Source organism: Schistocerca americana, chromosome 1 (assembly GCF_021461395.2).
Source record: "Schistocerca americana isolate TAMUIC-IGC-003095 chromosome 1, iqSchAmer2.1, whole genome shotgun sequence".
In the NCBI taxonomy this organism is placed as follows: domain Eukaryota; kingdom Metazoa; phylum Arthropoda; class Insecta; order Orthoptera; family Acrididae; genus Schistocerca; species Schistocerca americana.
In genome coordinates this window covers 878250506-878270989 of record NC_060119.1, presented here as the reverse complement: position 1 = coordinate 878270989, position 20484 = coordinate 878250506, and the positions used below count along the sequence as shown (strand labels likewise).

General features: G+C 44.1%; 1 protein-coding gene and 1 pseudogene across 1 annotated transcript in view; one reads left to right on the top strand and one right to left on the bottom strand.

Annotated features, from left to right (window-relative positions):
* The window catches only part of LOC124547252 (facilitated trehalose transporter Tret1-2 homolog), a 332060-nt gene extending 329398 nt beyond the window's left edge, over window positions 1–2662 (top strand). Inside the window, exon 6 of the mRNA XM_047125094.1 lies at window positions 212–2662. Within this exon, the coding sequence (XP_046981050.1) occupies window positions 212–742 (531 nt within the window). The 3' untranslated portion in view covers window positions 743–2662. The remainder of the gene's footprint in view (window positions 1–211) is intronic.
* Window positions 2663–10843: 8181 nt separating this feature from the next.
* Window positions 10844–10961, bottom strand: LOC124555412 (annotated as a pseudogene).
* Between the last annotated feature and the right edge of the window lie 9523 nt (window positions 10962–20484).

The following is a 20484-nucleotide window of genomic DNA, read 5'->3' as shown; positions in this document are numbered from 1 at the left end:
TAACAATCTGCACTACAGCACCGCATCAAACATTTTCCGGAAATGTAGGAGTATGGAATCTGCCTGTTGATCTTCGTTCATGGTTTTCCTGTATAACGTCTGAGAAAAGATCAAGCTGAGATCACACTAGCGATGTTCTCTAAATCTGTCCTGATTTGTGGGCATAGGCTTTCCTGCCTCAAGGATATTTATTGTACGCGTGCTGTTGCAGGCGGTGATGGGGTGTGCGCTGGTGGGTCTGGGGTGCTACCTGTACTACCGCGACGACGTGGACAACGCGCGCGACACGCTGCTGGGCTGGCTGCCCATGGCTGCCATCCTGGTGTACATCGTTGCCAACTCGATGGGCCTGGGCCCCGTGTCGGGGCTGGCGCTGGGAGAGCTGGCACCGCAGCGCCACCGCAGCGTCGTCAGCTCGTTCACCGGCGCCCTCTCCTGGCTGTCCGCCTTCGTCATCACCAAGACCTTCCTGGACCTGCGCTCCTGCCTGCACCTGCACGGCGCCGTCTGGGCCTACGGCGCCGTCTGCTTCGTCGGCGTCGTCTTCGTCTGGCTCTTCGTCCCCGAGACGCGCGCCATCACACCCTACGAGATAGAGACGCTCTTCCGCTCCAAGGACGACTCGGTCTCTTCTGTGGAGAGCGACAGCAGGGGCGTGGCCAACGGCATCTTCGTCATCGAGACCGCCGGGAACCTCCAGACGGTGATCGTCGACGGAGACAAGAAGACGTCACTCCACTAGACGTCCAGACTGGAAATCTGTCGCGAGTGCAATGCGAGGGTCACGATATTTGAAAGTACTGTTCGTGCATCGTGTTTGAATCCTGTGGCAGACATTCCTGCAACTCCGCTGTTACCAGCTGTCAGTGCGAGAGACAATCTCTGACGGTTATAATGTTCCTATGTGTTATTTTAAAAATTAACGTCCGTTTCTGCCTCATCAGTGCAAGTTGCTTGACACTAACAGGGTTGCGACTCAAGTCCACAGTTGGTCATCAGAGAGGATAAAAGCTGCTATTACCTCACTGACAGAGTGTGGAACATCGTGCAGTGTGTGTATTCCTTAACTCCACTACACTCCAACATAAATGGAGCTACGGACTCCACTTTAATGTCCATTACACTGTACTAACTAATGAGACTATGCTAGAAAACAGGTATTATACTATGTTCTGATTTATGCAACAGGTTGAATTTGCATATTCAGTGGTCTCAGGCATACAAAACTTATTTTAGATGGAGATATTATAGAAGAACAATCTTGTTCTGTTGACTGATAAGCGATTTATCATTAAAAGGCTTGTGGAAGGAACAAGGTCTTCACGCGAAACTTAACTTGACGAAGTATTTCTGATGAAATATGCAGGTTTCTCATTTCTGTTGCTCCATCAGACAATTCTCTGCAGGCGAGGCATTTAACTTTGTTTTTCATTTTCGCTGCCTTGTACAGTCAAAAATTCAACAGCAAAGCAAACTTCATTTTGTCACAAACAAACGCATTGCATGTGCTTACAAACCGTGTGTAGTCCTCCGTCTGTATGCGCTGACACGGAATACGTAGTTAACAGTCATCTGTCAGCTTCTGCTGTATTCCGGTAGATACCCATTTTCTTTTCTTCAAGCGTAATGTGAGGCGTTCCGATTCTGGCCAGAAGCAGCAGATAACTGAGAAATGGCGTTCAAATAAAATATCCGCTATTGACGTTCCAATTCCAAGTGTCTCCATCGTCACTGACATCAAACTTGAAACTGTTGCTCATACACCCCAAGCAGCTTCAAATGAAGCACCCATAGCTTCATGGCCCAGGGCTACCTCCGTTTAGATGGTATGAGACGACTAGCCGCTGTTTAAAGATTTCTGTATTCCTTATAAAATGCCAGTCTCCTTTCTCTTCTTTATAAGTCGCTTGCATCACACGCATCTGCTATTCAGTACTCCACAGAATGGTTACTCTCATATTTCAGATATTCCTCACACTGGTGTGTGATTAAAAGGACAGACGTCAGTAGCGAGTTATGAATATGGAAGGAAGGAGTAATGGTTTCTTAACGTACTTGGCCTTGTGATATTTTGTTCGCCGAAGGAAGTTTTATTTATTACGACCTGCGTAAATTAACACAGCAGCAGGAAGACAAGCGAGGTGATGCTGTAGCATGTAAGTTAACAACGTCAGTGTGATCTCCACCAAGAGCTGCAGCAGGTGGGACACTGAAAACGATCCTTCCTACGGCTTACAGTGGACTCTGTCTCAGTGTCGGAAACCAGTAGAAGCTGTGATGTTAGCGGATTTAATGTGACGTCACAAAGAGGTGCGCTGGAAGCTCCTTGTGCAAATGATATGTGATACCGGAACTATGAACTCATCTATAACACTGCAGACATTTTTAATCAGTTAAGAATTTATTCATTATTATACACTGTATTGTTGTGATTTCTATTAAATAAGTCAATTATATAACATTAAAATTTGTTATAGAAATTTTTTTTATTGTATCACTATTGCATCATTAAACCACTAGAAAATCTGTACATGGAAATGACTGATATTCAGCGGGACCACCGTAAGATGTCTACCCAGAGGCTAGGAGATATAAAGACTTGATTTTAGCGTCCAATTGACGACGAGATCGATAGAGACAGGCCGTTTACGTCCAGATTCGTGAAAATGACAGTTGTCACTATATGAAGCCACTCACAGCTTTTAAATACACTTCATTTGTCCAGAAATATAATTCACTGTGCCTCAACTACGTGCAAAACAAAGATAATCAATCCCCTGCTACGAAATGAGAATCAGCAGCCAAAGTCACAGGGGCACCTTACGGGCTGCCTAGCCTCTTCTATTTTCTTAATATTTATAGGATTTCAAAGTCAATGCACAAGCATAAAGTCCCTAAAGCTGTTCGACGCAATTCTCAAAAAAAAAAAAAAAACCTAAAAAACGTCGCCTTTGAAAATAATGAGATTTCCGACCGCTGTTGACTACAAAGTATTTCGAGCTTATGAACACAATGAAGAGGTAATTGAGTGTTTGTAGATATCATAGAGTCCTGGTTAAAATCTTAGTAGCAGCAATACTTCTGAAACTTTTATTTAAATTCCATAGTCTTTAACAAATGGAAATATTAATTAACAACTATTGAAACATTATTTTTTTAATAAAAATCTTTCTATTTTTAATTACAAAATAAAATTGTGAACATTCATGACACATTAGCATTGGTACAAAAATACGAAACATGAAATGTCAAATAAAATAATTTCTTATTTGTTGAGATTGAACAGTGTTACTGATGTACGTAAATTTTCATTTCACAGTAAGGTACTTCGTATGTCCATCAAATTTTAATTTGTTATGCCATTATTAATTAAAAATAGAAAGCTGTTAGTTTATTTAAAAATGTAATTCAGTATCAGTTAGTTAATATTTAAATTGTTAACAGATAAGAAATTTAAGTAAACGTGAAATAAGTTGCTAACATACACTAATTACAATAATTCACCGAGAAACAGTTTATGGTAAATCACAAAAAGAAAAATACTAAAGAAAATTTTGGTACCAGTTAAAGAGTTAACGCAAAATAAAGACGTTGTAGTAGCGAACTTCATACACATACTGAAAAAGCTACAGACATGATTATGAAAAGAAGAATGGTCACTACAAAAGGACGAATACTAACAGACTGACAAAAGACTTCATTTGTCTTGGTAAGTGAAAAATGGACAACACATGGTGCAAAAAAATTGTAAGGCACATAGACGAGCTCATAATTACTCCACAAGATATAGAGGAACGACTGTCACTCAGAAATAATTCGCAAATTCCAAAATTTTTCATGAAAAAGCCAAGAAGAAGACGAGAACCACTTGTACAGAAGAAAGAAACACTGAGAAATGATGAGAGAAATGCGGAAGAGTAAATATCGTCCCTAATGGCTCATATGTTAAAAAAGGAAAGTTAATTCCGACAACTTCACATTATTAGGCTTTTAGGCTACGCAATCAGCTACCGGCAACTACCTTCATTGCAAACAGCCTCGCCTCGATGACAGTGACCATACCAAGTCCTTTCTTTTTTGCATCGCCGAACTCTTCAGGTTTGGTGGCCGGTTGTGGAAATGTATGTACGCCATTTAGATGAGGATTTGATAGCATCTGAATTACTGACCGTGAACGAGCATTTCCGTAAATAACACGCCTTTCTCTATCTGTATATGCATACCAAGTGTCGCTCCCAAGAGTCGTCAGTTGCATTTTCTCCGATGTTTCGACAGATACCTGCAATTTCGTTTTTGCAATATGTAACTGAAGTCAGCCCAAACAAATATTGCTCATCACATCTTTCGTTCGACGCACAATGTCGAGGGAAAGCGTCGGTTTGTTTCTCATTAAAAACAAAATTATTTTTAAAGTGGCTTTTTACTTGCCGATTCGATAGCGCGGTCCGAAATTAGTCCAGTATGATATTTGTTTTAGCGATAGGTATTAACAGGGACCGTAAAAGACGGAGAATGACCCGTGCTACAACGACGACCGAGCGGTGCTGCTATATGGCCCTAGCAGCCAGTGCCCGAGGGCAGCAATGTCGCTGGAGTACTCGTTATTCTTCGAGTTTTACTTAATACACATCGGTAAAACGAATATCGCACTAGACTGATTTGCTATTACTATCGAATGTACACGTAAAATTCCACTTTAAAAATCATGTTGTTTGCAAGGGGAAACAAACTATCGCATGAAAGACTGGATGAGCAGTATTTTTTGGCATGATTCCAGCTACACACTGAAAAAACGAAATTGCAAATATCTGCCGAAAAACCAGAGAAACTGTGACTGACGAGTCTTAGGAGGGACACCTTCATATATACACATAATCGCTGACGTCCAAATTCGTATGGTCCCTGTGTAAGCTGTAGCCATGTATTTGTAACACTCGCTGTTAATCTGGAGGAGGTTAGCTTTGTGACTTGGTACTTTGAAATAACCTCTCGCCAGCTACAAATTTACTACTGCTTTGTAATGTCGACTACCGTTCCCCTGAATGAAAGGTCATAACAGGAATTTCAATCCCCTTTCTTCTAAAAACAAGCTTACTGCCTCAGCTTCCTCGTCAACATCTCTGATGTCATGGAAAAAACCAAGAGGGTTACTAAACATATTAAGTTGAGAAACCAAAGACATCGATAACAACAACAAAATATGAGCGTCGTAATTTTCGTTTATCTAAAATAAACTTCTATCCATCCTGTGCAAGGAATGAAGGGGGAAGATCGATAAACCATTTTCGGTTTTCGCTGAGTATTGCAGGGTAGGTTGCCCTGAGAAATAATTATTGATAAAAAAAGTTCGATCTGTTGCGCCATATCCTAATTAATTAGCATTGAAGTTAGCCAATGTGGTCGTTGCAGGTGCAAATTCAAGCGGCCTGGCAGATACAACTAGTGTCGGTTGTTCGTATAGCGTAGGTGATACTGTATGAGACTGCTCAGCCATTGCCGCGGGTTCGTTTCTTACTAGCGTCCCATATCAAGATTTTGCATTGCTCCTTTGTTCTGTCTTAAGGTACCAAACGACGAACACATTTGGCGACACTGTCTCTGGGAGGCCGCTTGAATTTGCGTGCGCAACTGTCTGCTTGGATAACTTCAATACCAATTAACTCGGAAACGGCGGCAACGTATCGATTTTTTTCTTAACAATTATTTCTCAGCACAACCTACACTGCGGCACCCTTACAAGCTTTCCAGAATGTTTCTGGCCACCCTGTATATACAGACTGTTCCCATGATGATGACACAAACTTTCAGTGATGGAGTAGAGCAAATACATCAGTTGGAGATATGAAATCCTCGTCCGGACATGACAGTTGAAATCTACAAGTGAAAACTGGAAAATTTCAGATTTTCCTGTCATGTGCTGACGACGATAAAAATCCAAGCAAATATATTGTCATAACAATTCGTTTAGCTGCACAGTGCTACATAATTGCAACAGTTGTTCAGATTGGAAGCCCCTAGCTGATTGACCGCCGGAAATGGGGAGTGTTACACCATGGAGCACCAGCACGATGTTTACCACACTCGGTGGAGATGATCGTGTTTACCATGGAGCACAAGCACGATGTTCACCACACTCGGTCGAGATGATCATCACGTAACAGGTACTAAATGGTTAAACTACCATTCCATTTGTATCTGGAGTCCCTCATAAACATCAGTACGAGGTGTGACCCTTTTTGGAAACTCTTCCGAGCTCGAATACAATCTTGTTGTTAGCTGTTGTGGCATGGACGTAAGCAGCCTCTGAATGTCATCCTAAGGAATTTCTTACCATGCCTGAAATAGCATGCTGTGTCAGCTAGAGGCTGGTAAGAAAGCGTAGGACTTTTCATCGTGTCTCAGACATGCTCTGTGGTTGACAAAACAGGGGAGGTGCAGGCAGGTCAAGGCTCTGTAAAGTCTCGAAGGCTTTTGTGTTGTGAACTACAGTGCAGAGCTTTGCACCGTGCTGAAATATGACATTTGGCATCCTCGTCATGAAGGGTATGACAACAGGGTTCATCATTCTTGTCACATACCGACTAGCATTCAGCAGTTACCGAAACAGTCCTGCTGTCGTAGCCTTAACCCACACTGCGATTTCAGGATTTGGAGAGAAATTGGAGTCTAGAGGCCCTGCTTCCTGTAATCTTTCACTATGTCGTCTACGGACACGTTGATATCGATCTGACCGCCACACACACAGAAGTGAGACTTTACTTGATACAGAGTTTTCCTAAGCTCATTTCGTGATCACACGTTCTGCATCATTGCACTACAGCCGGCCGAAGTGGCCGTGCGGTTAAAGGCGCTGCAGTCTGGAACCGCAAGACCGCTACGGTCGCAGGTTCGAATCCTGCCTCGGGCATGGATGTTTGTGATGTCCTTTGGTTAGTTAGGTTTAACTAGTTCTAAGTTCTAGGGGACTAATGACCTCAGAAGTTGAGTCCCATAGTGCTCAGAGCCATTTGAACCCTTTTAAAAAAAAAAAAAATCATTGCATTACAGTCAACAGTCTGACCGATCTGTCGGTATGATGCTCGCATGGCCCACATATCAATCATCTGACTTCTCTTAAAGTCCGAAAGATGGTAGTAATCTACAAGTACATGTCCTCTGGGCATACTGTGTTGAGATCTTCATCCGAAAATTTCCAGGCGCGTTGGACGCGCTCAAAAATCATAACGTAATATGCCTGTAGGAATGACTTTTTTTTTTACTGAAAATACTGTAGCGAAGCACGTGCACGGATTAAAGTTTAATCAAGTTATTTGGAGTATCAGTCAAGCTGCGTTCGGTAAACGTGTTCATGGTGGACTACATCTCATTTCCGTCAGTGTGTGTAGGCGTGACGTCGTCGTAGTAAGGTCTGTCGATCCACTCGAACAACCCTAGTGTTATTGTAACGATGTCACAGACAGCTACGATGAGCTCTGCAGTCTCAACAGGTGTCTTGTACATGCAACTCCTACAAGACCGCAACAGAACAAATAAGTCGAGTCAGATCACTTGAACGAGCTACCCATGAAACAGAACTTCCTCTCCCCGTTCACCGTTCAGGGGACCACTGACTGTGGTGTTCATGAGCAAGAAGTGCAAAACGAGCAAAATGGGATCACACATGTGCTCGAAGACCAATTGGCATATGTTGTAACAACGTAGCGAGTAGGTCTCTCTGAAACACTGTGTACACTGATGTAGTAAGCGCGGAGGAAACATACGTTCTTAATAACCAGTTATTAACTATGCTCCCCTATAGGTCCACTGTAAATCTGTATTTATGGCTTTCCGCAACTGTAGTGTACCATTTCTCAATGGCGTACACATTACTATTGCGACTGTTACGCATTCAATTTCTGGAGATGAAGGCTTCATCTGAGAAAAGTAAATTCGCAGGAAAATGAGTATAGACCAGACAGCGACAAGCGGGCTGAAACTAAATGTAACTAAAAACTGCATTTTCTGCGAATTGTAAGATTGTAGCTACCGCTGCAGTACTGCTTTCGACATAGAGTATTTCACAAGACCCATTTCAAGCGCTATTAGTAGTGTATTGGTAGAAACCTCCTCACCTAGGCGAGCACTGGAGTCCATACAGCTCGTTGTTGATCCCTTCATTTACATCTGTACAGAGTCTAGCAGACGGCACGCAGTATATCAACAGCATCTGGGCCCTTCCGTTTCCTTTTCCAGATCGTACACGGAAAAAATTGTCAGTTTTAAGGGGATGAATAATGTTTTGTCCGCTGAGCTTAAATAACTTTGAAGCAAAGAAACCAATCGGCTTTGTAACCACGCTAACCCTTTTATACTCGAAGCAACTCCAAAATAGTTTGGTGTTAGAAAGGGATGTAGGTGAACACAATCCCTCCTAAAGTCTCTCGTTGAAGGTCTAAATATACGATGTGTCTGCTTGGTGTAGCACGAGAATTGCCATGACAGAGTCTGATTACCCTTAGCTTCAATGCAACGTATGTGGAGCTATACAGTAGATGGCGTCCATCAGCTCCGTAGGACATGGTCTCATCTCTTAAGGCGATTGCCCAGTCACAGCTCCAAGCGGATAGACACGCTGGTGCACGTGCGCGCCTAAAGACATATCACACCACTCTATACACTGACAACGCCCTGCCCGGAGGTCTTCCTTTCTCATAGGTCCTACATGTATGGTAATCGATTCAGGCTCCTCTTCAAATAAAAATGCGCCCGACGTCATTACGCCGACTAAAATGGGACCCGTCTGTGAAAAGAATGTGGTCGTCATTGGTCTTCAGTCTAGTGTAGATATTGCGTGTTCGCTATACACATGCCTTCCTTTTACGAATGGTGAGTGATAAACGGACAGTTAGTCACTTCGCATACTCACTGTCCTCACAAAACCTGCTAAGCGTAGTTTTCCATTGCATCATTTACGTCTATGTCTACGTCTACATCTACACTCAGAAAACCACCTTACAAACTGTGGCGAAAGTCGCTTTGAATACCACTGCCGCTTTCCCCTTTCTTGTTTTAATCGCGAATGGTGTACAGGAAGACAATCATTTGGTAAGCCACTTCAATTTTACCTTCACGGTTATTTCGCAGGATGAAAAAGCAATACAGGGTATTTTTAGAAAAAAAGGTAGCATTAGTCGAGACTGGAAGAAAAGTTCCTATAACTATATGTCTGGAAACGAAAACCTGTTGAGATATATGAGACCTGAGTTTCTCCTGTCATATACAATTTTCACACAACTTGCCACCAAAGATGACCAAGGTCAGAGGTATCGATAGTGAAAGACTACGGACTAGCAGGTGAGGGAACATTGACTCTGTCCCTCTATTTTTTGACAAGGGAGAGAGAAGGATTCCAATCAGAGTTTAAACAAAAACCTCTATCCCTGTTTACAAGGTTGCTTGCTAATTTCGTCTCAGCAACTTCCTTAATGACACAGTCCCAATCGCTGAACGTGCATGCCAATATCTCGGTGTTATTGTACAACATGGGGTGACCAGTATCCAAGCAATGTTCGGCAATACCACATCTACTTGGCTGCTGTAATCGTGTGTGCCGTACATGCTCAGTACACCAGTCCCCCACTATCAGTCTGACCAATGTACGTCATGCCACAACTACAAGGAATGCGATACACACGATGTGAAATACGACGTTAAATGTGTTTTCCGACCTTCGTCTAAAATTAGAACTCTTTTGGGTTCTGTTAAGGATGATCTTGGTTTGCATAAGGCGGGTATATATTGCATCGCCCCCCCTCCCCAAGCGAGCTCGCCTGTTCACTCATCCTCCAAGTCGAAACGAGATGCACTCTGTCGTACACTTTCTTAACACAGAACTCTAGCTCTTGATTTTCGTCCTTTGTTGAGTTTCCGTGAAAGAATTGTGGGTAACTACTTAATATTTTATCTCCGTTTCTATTTAAAAGAGTGTCCAAATTCAGTCTCCGTTTCTCTTCCCTTTATTTCAGCATGACCGGTTTCGCGCCAGGTTTTCACATCTATTACAGATCAGATCTCTTACAAAAAATTATTTTATAGTTACAGTTGTCTCAAATTACTAATGGTTTATAACTTAAGTCTGTCAAACTTAAACATTCTTTAAAAATTAGTTATAATATAAATTTGTGCAAGATACCACATGTTCCAATTACAGAGTAAAGTGTCGAATATGGAACTGAAAGTTCACCGTCACAACTAGCCATACACCAGTTTGCTGCGGCTTTATAAATAAATTTTTAATAAAGCTGATTGGTGCAACACCTAGCGCGCTGGAAAGCGCCCTCTGTTCGTAGAGAGTGAATTCATGTCATTAATAAAAAATGCGCCTAAGTACAACGTGAAACACTGATGTGAAATTAAGCAAATTTTTAAAAATATTTTTATGTAAGGTTCCTAAGTGGTCCAAAGTTCGTAGCGCTCTAAAGTGCCCTCTGTGAAGGATGTAACACATAAAAGATGTTCCTAAATGTAACCAATGAAACTTCAATAAGGACGTTATTATTATTATAATAAACTATAAAAGAGCTTTCTAACATTCCAAAAACTCCTCTCCCGCTTTCATTAAGTGCTCGTAGAGCTTGTAGTGCTCAAGAGTAAAACGTAAACTCCGTCCACAGGCCCTGGCGGACCCATCGGCACCGACCGGCCACCGTGTCATCCTCAGTCCACAGGCCTCATTGGATGCTGATATGGGCATGTGGTCAGCACACCGCTCTCCCGGCCGCATGTCAGTTTCCAAGACCGGAGCCGCTACTTCTCAGTCAAGTAGCCTCTCAGGTTCCCTCACAAGGGCTGAGTGCAACCCGCTTGCCAACAGCGCTCGGCAGACAGGATGGTCACCCATCCAAGTGCTAACCCAGCCCGACAGCGCTTAACTTTGTTGATCTGACGGGAACCGGTGTTACCACTGCGGAAAGGCCGTTGGCCGCTCAAGAGAGCCCTCTTGAAGTAATTCATATATAAAAATATTCATAAGCACAACATATAAAAATAAGGGCTTTAATATCACTAAAATTTTAAAAACCAAAACGATTTTCTCTTCCTCTTATGTGATGGTCGTAGAGTCATTACAGCGCCAGGCCAAAAACGGCGCCACACTAGGGTTCGGTGCCCAGTTCGCCGCCGCAAGTGTCTGAGGGCCACAGCAGAACTGTCGTTAGTGATGAATCCCGCTTAGAACTGAGCGCCAATGACCAGCGATGACGTGTCTGGATACGCCTCGGACTGTGGTGGGATACCAACCTGACTCTCGCCCGCCATGCGGCCCGACAACCAAGAGTGATGATCTGGGGTGCCATTTCCTTTATAGCAGGACCCATTTGGTTGTTATCCACGGCACCCTTACAACACAGCGGTACGTCGACAGTATCCTAGGCCCGTTTGTTGCCCTCAATGAAAAGTCATCTTGCGCTTAAATGGTTCAAATGGCTCTGAGCACTATGGGACTTAACATCTATGGTCATCAGTCCACTAGAACTTAGAACTACTTAAACCTAACCAACCTAAGGACATCATACAACACCCAGTCATCACGAGGCAGAGAAAATCCCTGACCCCGCCGGGAATCGAACCCGGGAACCCGGGCGCGGGAAGCGAGAACGGTACCGCACGACCACGAGCTCATCTTGCGCTTACGTTTAAGTAAGATAACGCCCGCCCACCAACACAGAACGAGAGTTTCTCCTGCTTCGTGCTTGTAAATTCCTACCTTGGCGAGAAAGGTCGCCGGATCTGTCCCATATGAGAACGTTTGAAGACTTACGGCAGGACCTTCCGACCGGCTCGGGATTTTGACGATCTAACTCGCAAATTGAAGACAATTTGGCACGATATCCCTCAGGAGGACACCAAATAACTTTTTCAGTCAAGCCAAGCCGAATAACTGCTTTCATAAGGGCTAGAGGTGGTCCAAATTGTTATTGACTTGCTTGTTCATTCGCCGAATATCATCGCGTTCCAAGAGCTCCTCCACCTGCACTGTTCGATGCGATCGCGCATTGTCATCCATAAAACCAAAGTCAGGGAAAGATTCACTTGAGGAACGAGTACAGTGTTACAATCGATGACCGGTGAGTGTATTGTGTTCAAAGATTTGAAGGTCAGTACGCCCATACAACAATATGCCTCCCAACAATATAGCACCTGGACCACCAAAACGATCATGTTCGACAGTACTGAAATTGCCCTCATATGGCAAGAATTGGGAACACGTAATGCACCCAGGAACATTGTCGATCACATAATGCAGCCAGGAACATTGTCGAACACGTAATGAACCCAAGAAAATTGTCACGCGTTATCCTTTAGATGGTCCCGGCAATATGGTATAGCGAAGCACACATGTTGCATGGGCATACTGACCTCCAAATATTTGAACGCGGAGAATCACCAGTCAACGTTGTTCTGATACTGCACTCCTCGCCATGTGTGTGTTTCAGGGGTGCATTCTGTCCCGACTTCATTTTTACGGATGACAATGGGTAACAGCATCGAACAGCGCACGTGGAGGGGTTTTTGTAACGAGAGAATATTTGGCGAATGGGCTGGCCAGCCCGTTCCCCAGGCCTTAATCTTGTAGAGCATGAGTGGAGTGCGTTGTATTGCACCACGACCATATGAACCAACGTCCGTCCAGCTGTTGATAACCGTGCTGGTCGAGAAATGGAACGCATTACCACATGAACACCTTACCAACCTTGTGGCCAGCATGGAAGCACGTTGCAGATCAAGTATTCCCATCCGTGGTGATCAGGAACCATGTCCCGCCTTGTGTAATGTCCAGAGGACCTCCATGAATCGCGGTCAGTTCGGTGTGGTTATTGTCCCTGAATGGACGTCACCATCTATACGAGTACTGTATCGCAGCAATTCTTTCTTTGTATGGTCCAAGTTTCATCGAGCTACGGTACTTGGCAGTGACACATCATGCGAAAGTAACTTTCATCCTTAAGGTTTGCAGAGCAGTGTACATGCAGTGTTGACTTCCAGTTACGGAGAGCAAAGTAGAAAGTAACAGCTTCTTCAGGGAGGTAATATTCACTAGACACAATTCTCGCATTTTCGTTAGTGTTTTAAGTAGAGTTCCGCAACGTTTGTGGCTGACACTATCGCTCAGTCAAAAGTAGTCGCTTGCCCTGTTTCAAAGGAAACCTACCAGCCAGCTCCAATGTTAGGCGCGATATAGGACCTCTTAGGACGTGGCTGTCAAGTAGGGGAAGAAAGCCAGTGTGCAATCCATGCGCATACTGGGAGGAGTCATTGCGGACGTGGAACAGATCCTTCGAGGTGCAATGAAGAGCACAGGGCGCAGCCAATAGCAGGTGTGTGTCTTCGGATCAGAAGAGATTCTCTTTGGTTTAGAGAGGCTACTTCCAGTGTTAAAGGCTAACAATCGTGCTCGCGAGATGAAAGCAGAGCTCAGCATTTGCAGCGTGGTCAGCAGCACCGAATGTAGACCTCTGGTACAGAGCCGAGTGGAGAGTCTGAATTAGAGGCTCAGACGGTTCTGCGACCTTGTACGCTGCAGAATCCTCGACTTGCGCCATAGTGTGGTGGGGTTTTGGGTTCTGCTAAATAGGTCAGGAGTCCATTACATGCAGGAGGCGGCTACACGAGTATGGCGGCTGTATGGCGTGGACTGGGAGATTTTTAGTTTAGAGGATCTTGGGGAAACACAAAAAGGGCTGCAGTCTCAAAGGCTGCAGGTCGAAAGCAGGAAGAACGTAGACCTAGGAACCATCAGTACAACCCTTATACATTGTTGTAGCTGTGTTGGTAAGTACCAGAGCTCCAAGCGCTAATAGAAGTTACCTATACTCAAATCGTTATAGGCAGTGGAAGCTAGAGAAATGTTTGTAAAGGACCTAACGGTGTTCAGAAAGGATGGGTTACATACGGTTGGGGGTGGCGAGTTAGTTGCTGTTAGAAGTAGCCAAATTGAAATACATAGTTCCTGTGAATTAGTACAGGTGGAGGTCATTCTGAGCCACCTGAATAAAAGAATAATTGGACCCTTGGACCCTTCTATCGACCTCCCAGCTCAGCTAATACAATTGCTGAAAGATTCCAAGAAAATTTATGTCTAATTTCAAACACTTACCCGACTCATATAATTATAATTGGTAGCGACTTCAACTTGCCCTCGATATGTTGGCGAAACTACATTTTTAAATCCGGAATTACGTGTAAAAATCACCCGAAATTGTGCTAAACGCATTCTCTGAAACTTATTTGAGGTAATTAGTTCATGGGCCCACTCGAACAGTAAACGTTTGTAAGAACACACTTGACCTCTTGGCAACAAATAATTCTGAGCTAATAAAAATGGTTCAAATGGCTCTGAGCACTATGGGACTTAACATCTGAGGTCATCAGTCCCCTAGAACTTAGAACTACTTAAACCTAACTAACCTAAGGACATCACACACATCCATGCCCGAGGCAGGATTCGAACCTGCGACCGTAGTAGCTGCGCGGTTCCAGACTGAAGCGCCTAGAACCGTACGGCCACAACGGCCGGCTCTGAGCTAATAACGAGTATCAAAACGAATACAGTGTTGTGAACACAGAATTGTCGCATCAAGACTGAATACCGTAACTCACAAATCCACCAAAAATAAACAAAAAATTGATGCCCTGCGGTGCACAGAAAAGATCAGAACACTGTTCTAGAAACAACGAAAAAAGCATCCCAAATTTAAACCTTCGCAAACTCCCCAAGATTGACTATCTTTTGCAGAAGATCAAAATTTAACGCTGACTCCAATACGAGACGCTTATAATAGCTTCGTCCACGAAACTTTTGTCTTGAAACACGGCAAAAAATCAAGATAGATTCTGGTCGTATGTAAGGTATACTAGCTGCAAGACAATCAATGCCTTCTCTGCGCGACAGCAGTGGAAATTCTTTCTATGACAGTAATGCTAAAGTAGAGGTACTAAACACAATCTTCCGAAATTCCTTCGTGATATAAGACGAAGTAAATATTTCAGAATTAGAATCAAGTATAGCTACCAACATGAGCAACTTAGAAGCAGATAACCTCGGAGCAGTGAAGCAACTTAAATCACTTAATAAAAGCAAGTCTTCCAGTCCAAATTATATAATAATTAGGTTCCTTTCAAAAACTGCTGACGCAATAGCTCTATACTTAAGAATCATATAAAACCGTTACCTCGACGAAAGATCGGTACCCGAAGACTGGAAACTTGCACAGGTCACACCAATATTCAAGAAGGTAGTAGGTCTCATCCACTAAATTACAGGCCCTTATCATTAACGTCGATATGCAGCATGAACATATATTGGAACGTATATTGTTGTTCGAGCGTTATGAATTACCTCTAAGGAAACGGTCTATTGACACACAATCGACACGGATATAGAAAACGTAGTCCTTGTGAAGCACAACTAGCTCTTTACTCACACGAAGTTTTGAGTGCTAATGACAAGGGATTTCAAATTGATTCCGTATTTCTAAATTTCCACAAGGCTTTTGAAACTGTACCACAAAAGCGGCTTGTAGTGAAATCGCGTGCTTATGCAATATCGTCTCAGTTATGAGACTGTATTCGTGATTTCCTGTCAGAGAGGTCGCATTTCGTAGTATAATTCACGGGAAGTCATTCGGTAAAACAGAAGTAATTTCTGGTGTTTCCAAAGGTAGTATTATAGGCCCTCTGGTGTTCCTTATCTATATAAACGGTTTAGGACACAATCTAAGAAGTCGTCTTAGATTCTTTGCAGATGACTCTGTCGTTTAGCGTCTAGTGAAGTCACCAGAAGATAATAACCAATTGCAAAAAGATTTAGGTAATGAACTAATATGGTGGGAAAAATAGCAACTGGTCCTAAATAATTAAAAGTGTGAGGTCATCCAGATGAGTGCTAAAAGGAATCCGTTAAATTTCGGTTACGTGATAAATCAATCAAATCTAAAGGACATAAATTCAACTAAATATGTGGGAATTACAATTACGAACAACTTAAACTGGAAAGATCACATTGAAAATATTGTGCGGAAGGCAAACCAAAAACTGTGTTTTATTGGCAGAAAGAAGATGCAACAAACCTACTAAAGAGACCGCCTACACTATGATTGTCCGTCCTCTTTTGGAGTGCCGTTGCGTGGTTTGGGATCCTTACCAGAGAGAATTAACGGAGTACATCGAGAAAGTTCAAAGAAGGGCGTTTTGTAGTATAGAGAAATAGAGGAGTGAGTGTCACGGACGTGGTGCAGGATCTGGAGTGGAAATCATTAAAACACAGGGATTATTCGTTGCGTTCTCACGAAATTTCAGTCACTGACTTTCTCCTCCGAATGCGAAAATATTTTGTTGACACCGACTTACATAGGGAGAAATTATAATCCTAATAAAAAAGTAGAAACCAGAGCTCGCACAGAAAGATACAGGTGTTCGTTTTTCCGCGCGCTGTTCGTGAGTGGAATAACGGATAATTACTGCGAAGGTGGTTCGATGAACTGTCTGTCAGGCACGTTAAGTGTGATTCGCAGATAGCCGTGTAGATGTAAACGTAGATGTAGATGTAGAAAGTCTGTGGCGCTCGACCCGTGAACGGGGTTCTGGGCTGCCTACAGGTACCGAGCAGCCTTCCGTTCACCGTGGGACGAGGAGACGGAGGGTGGCGAGTCCATCGAACCGGCCACTTTTTACCCCCGGGGAAGATCCCCAGCACTCAGTGTGATGATAGGCTGAGTAAGCCATGTGGGTCGTCCTAGAGGGACTGGAATGAGAAGGAGTCCCCACCACTACCGGACTGAACCCAGGACCGCCGGCCGTGGTGGCCGAGCGGTTCTAGGCGCTTCAGTCCGGAACCGCGTGACTGCTACGGTCGCAGGTTCGAATCCTGCCTCGGGCATGGATGTGTGTGATGTCCTTAGGTTAGTTAGGTTTAAGTAGTTCTAAGTTCTAGGGGACTGATGGCCTGAGATGTTAAGTCCCATAGTGCTCAGAGCCATTTGAACAATTTCATTTGAACCTGGGACCTCCAAGGACAGAGTCTAGCGCTTTATTCGCTGGGCCACCAGACCACCTTTTCATTTCTTGCGCTTCTAAAAGTTAACGTCAAGCATAAACCGAAATTATCTGGACTCTCGCGAGATTGTTTATCTCCTTCCTTCGTGACCGTTGTTATCCTTCCCCGTGATAGGCGGTTCAAGAAGTTTCTTGGTTTTTTTTCCTCTTGTGACTGCCACGCGATAGCATTTTCCTGTTTCTCTGATAGCTGGGTTAAGCGAGATGGCGTAGTGGTTAGCACACTGGACTCGCATTCTGGAGGAGGTCGGTTCAAATTCGCGTCGAGGCATCCATATTTAGGTATCCATGATCGCTCCAAGCAAATGCCAGGATGATTCCTTTGAAAGGACAGGGCCAATTTCCTCCCCCATCCTTGAAACAATCCGCCTTTAATGACCTCGATGTCGACGGGACGTTTAACTCTAACCTTCCTTCTAATACCTGTACGATTGCCACGCCTTGGGAGTTCACACATTCTACTTTGTCCAGCAAGAGCGATGAATTCTAACTCCGTTACATGTCGAACTGCAAGTTGCCTCTGGGCCGTGCCTATCAGTTCAGTAAGGTTATTATTATGCCACGTACCTCAATATTTGACAACTTTCACACTATGTTGAATATTCCAGCATTTTCTGTTCTTAGCAAAATAGCTAGTACACATTGCACATTGCAGTTTGGGCTTTTTTCTGTGAAATTTTGGTTTCGGCACTCCGCTCCAGTGGTGTTAAGCCGACATCGACTAACACCACAGTACATGTCTTCATCATTCCGAAAGTGTGAACGCTCTCCGTTATTGCCAGAAATGGTTGCCAACGAGGATGAGTCTCATGGACAACGACGTCATTAGAACGGGAGTATTTACTCAGTTGGACAAGGAAGAAGAAAGGATATGTATGGCTGGATTTTGACATTGCTTCTCCAGAATTGGGGTCGAGCTCAAAATAACTGCTCTGTCTTCACTAACGAGTAGGAAGGCACGCAAGTTATTGACACATGTATCTTTCGCTGATAAAAAAGAACAATATACTTTTATTATTGTTCTTTATTGTCGGATTTCTGTTCTGATATCTCCACATACCAAAGCAACTACAGTTTTCACAAACCATTTTGTCATTTCAGTTCATGCTCCAACAATACCATTTTCAAACTGTCTATTGGCTTCTGTCTCGGGTTCATCGGCCGACGTTCAACTAATGTTTTTTCTGACGTTTCGCCAGGACGAGTAGCTGGCATTGTCAAAGCTTCACCCTCCACTGCCGGTGGTGAACTGGAGCCGAGCTCGCGGCCGCAGACTATATGTACCTGGCGCGCCAACGTCCGAGGGCTTCTCCGCGGTCATTTCCAGTGCGGTTCTCCTCTTGCTACCTGCGACGGTCGTTCGCTGCAGTACGGGAAGCCAGGATCCGTTTACCTTAAGGCTTTCCTCTTTCTCGTTGAAACTGTTCGCGTGTTTTTGTGTTTCTACAGCTTCTCTGAACAAGCGCGTGTGATAGTGCTTCTCTACAGCCAGAACTTCCGTGTCGGCGAATTTTATTACGTGCTCGGTGTCATTCAGTGCGTGCTCTGCCACGGCCGATTTCTCCACTTGCCCCAACCTGCAATCCGCTCAAAGAGCATAAGCGACATTGCAGGTTGGGGCAAGTGGAGAAATCGGCCGTGGCAGAGCACGCACTGAATGAGACCGAGCACGTAATAAAATTCGCCGACACGGAAGTTCTGGCTGTAGAGAAGCACTATCACACGCGCTTGTTCAGAGAAGCTGTAGAAACACAAAAACACGCGAACAGTTTCAACGAGAAAGAGGAAAGCCTTAAGGTAAACGGATCCTGGCTTCCCGTACTGCAGCGAACGACCGTCGCAGGTAGCAAGAGGAGAACCGCACCGGAAATGACCGCGGAGAAGCCTTCGGACGTAGGCGCGCCAGGTACATATAGTCTGCGGCAGCGAGCTCGGCTCCAGTTCACCACCGGCAATGGAGGGTGAAGCTTTGACAATGCCAGCCAATAGCGCTGGCGAAACGTCAGAAAAATCATTAGATGAACGTCGGTCGAAGAACCCGAGATAGAAGCCAATAGGCAGTTTGTTAACAAGTGGCCACGAAAGCCTTAACAATTTTGTAATACCATTTTCCTTCGTAGAGAAGTCTGTTGAACTGATTCCACGAGTAATTTTGGTTATTAACCTGCTCGATTCTGTCAAGATCAGTCATTGTTTAAAAAGAATGAGATCAGTTAGCGTCAACGAGTGGAGCTCAAGTTCATAATGGACTGGTTGGGGTGGAAAGCCATACTAGTTGTTTCATTAAATGGGTTTGGGAGACCACAGGAAACCTAAAACTGGATGTCTGCGTAGGACTATGAACGTCGCTCGTCCCAAATGTGAGTGGGTACATTAACCACACCATCTCTTTGCACTGTTAACTGCGCTCCGACCGAGTGAAATGTCTCCAAAAACCTGATGCAGCTTGTCATATGCATTCCACTATACAGTGTGTGCTCCCTCTTAGCTATTAGGGACACAAAATTCATCCTGTTGCACCGATGCCGTGCACTTTCTGACCATGGACTTCGCAACCCATGACGTCAACATGATGTTTCCGACCACAAACATTTTAGCCGCTGGTTTTCCGACATTTTTAGTAATAAGAGCACCCCTTCACATTTTCAATAAAAACAGTACCAATCGTCGTTGTATTGTTTTATTTCTAGGCTACCAGTTTCTAGGCCTAAACTGCTCCAATCCAGTAACCTTCGTGTTATAAATACAGGGTGTTACATAAAGGTACGGCCAAACTTTCAGGAAACATTCCTCACACACAAATAAAGAAAAGATGTTATGTGGACATGTGCCCGGAAACGCTTACTTTCCATGTTAGAGCTCATTTTATTACTTCTCTTCAAATCACATTAATCATGGAATGGAACACACAGCAACAGAACGTACCAGCGTCGCTTCAAACACTTTGTTACAGGAAATGTTCAAAATGTCCTCCGTTAGCGAGGATACGTGCATCCACCCTCCGTCGCATGGAATCCCTGATGCGCTGATGCAGCCCTGGAGAATGGCGCATTGTATCACAGCCGTCCACAATACGAGCACGAAGAGTCTCTACATTTGGTACCGGGGTTGCGTAGACAAGAGCTTTCAAATGCCCCCATAAATGAAAGTCAAGAGGGTTGAGGTCAGGAGAGCGTGGAGGCCATGGAATTGGTCCGCCTCTACCAATCCATCGGTCGCCGAATCTATTGTTGAGAAGCGTACGAACACTTCAACTGAAATGTGCAGGAGCTCCATCGTGCATGAACCACATGTTGTGTCGTACTTGTAAAGGCACATGTTCTAGCAGCACAGGTAGAGTATCCCGTATGAAATCATGATAACGTGCTACATTGAGCGTAGGCGGAAGAACAT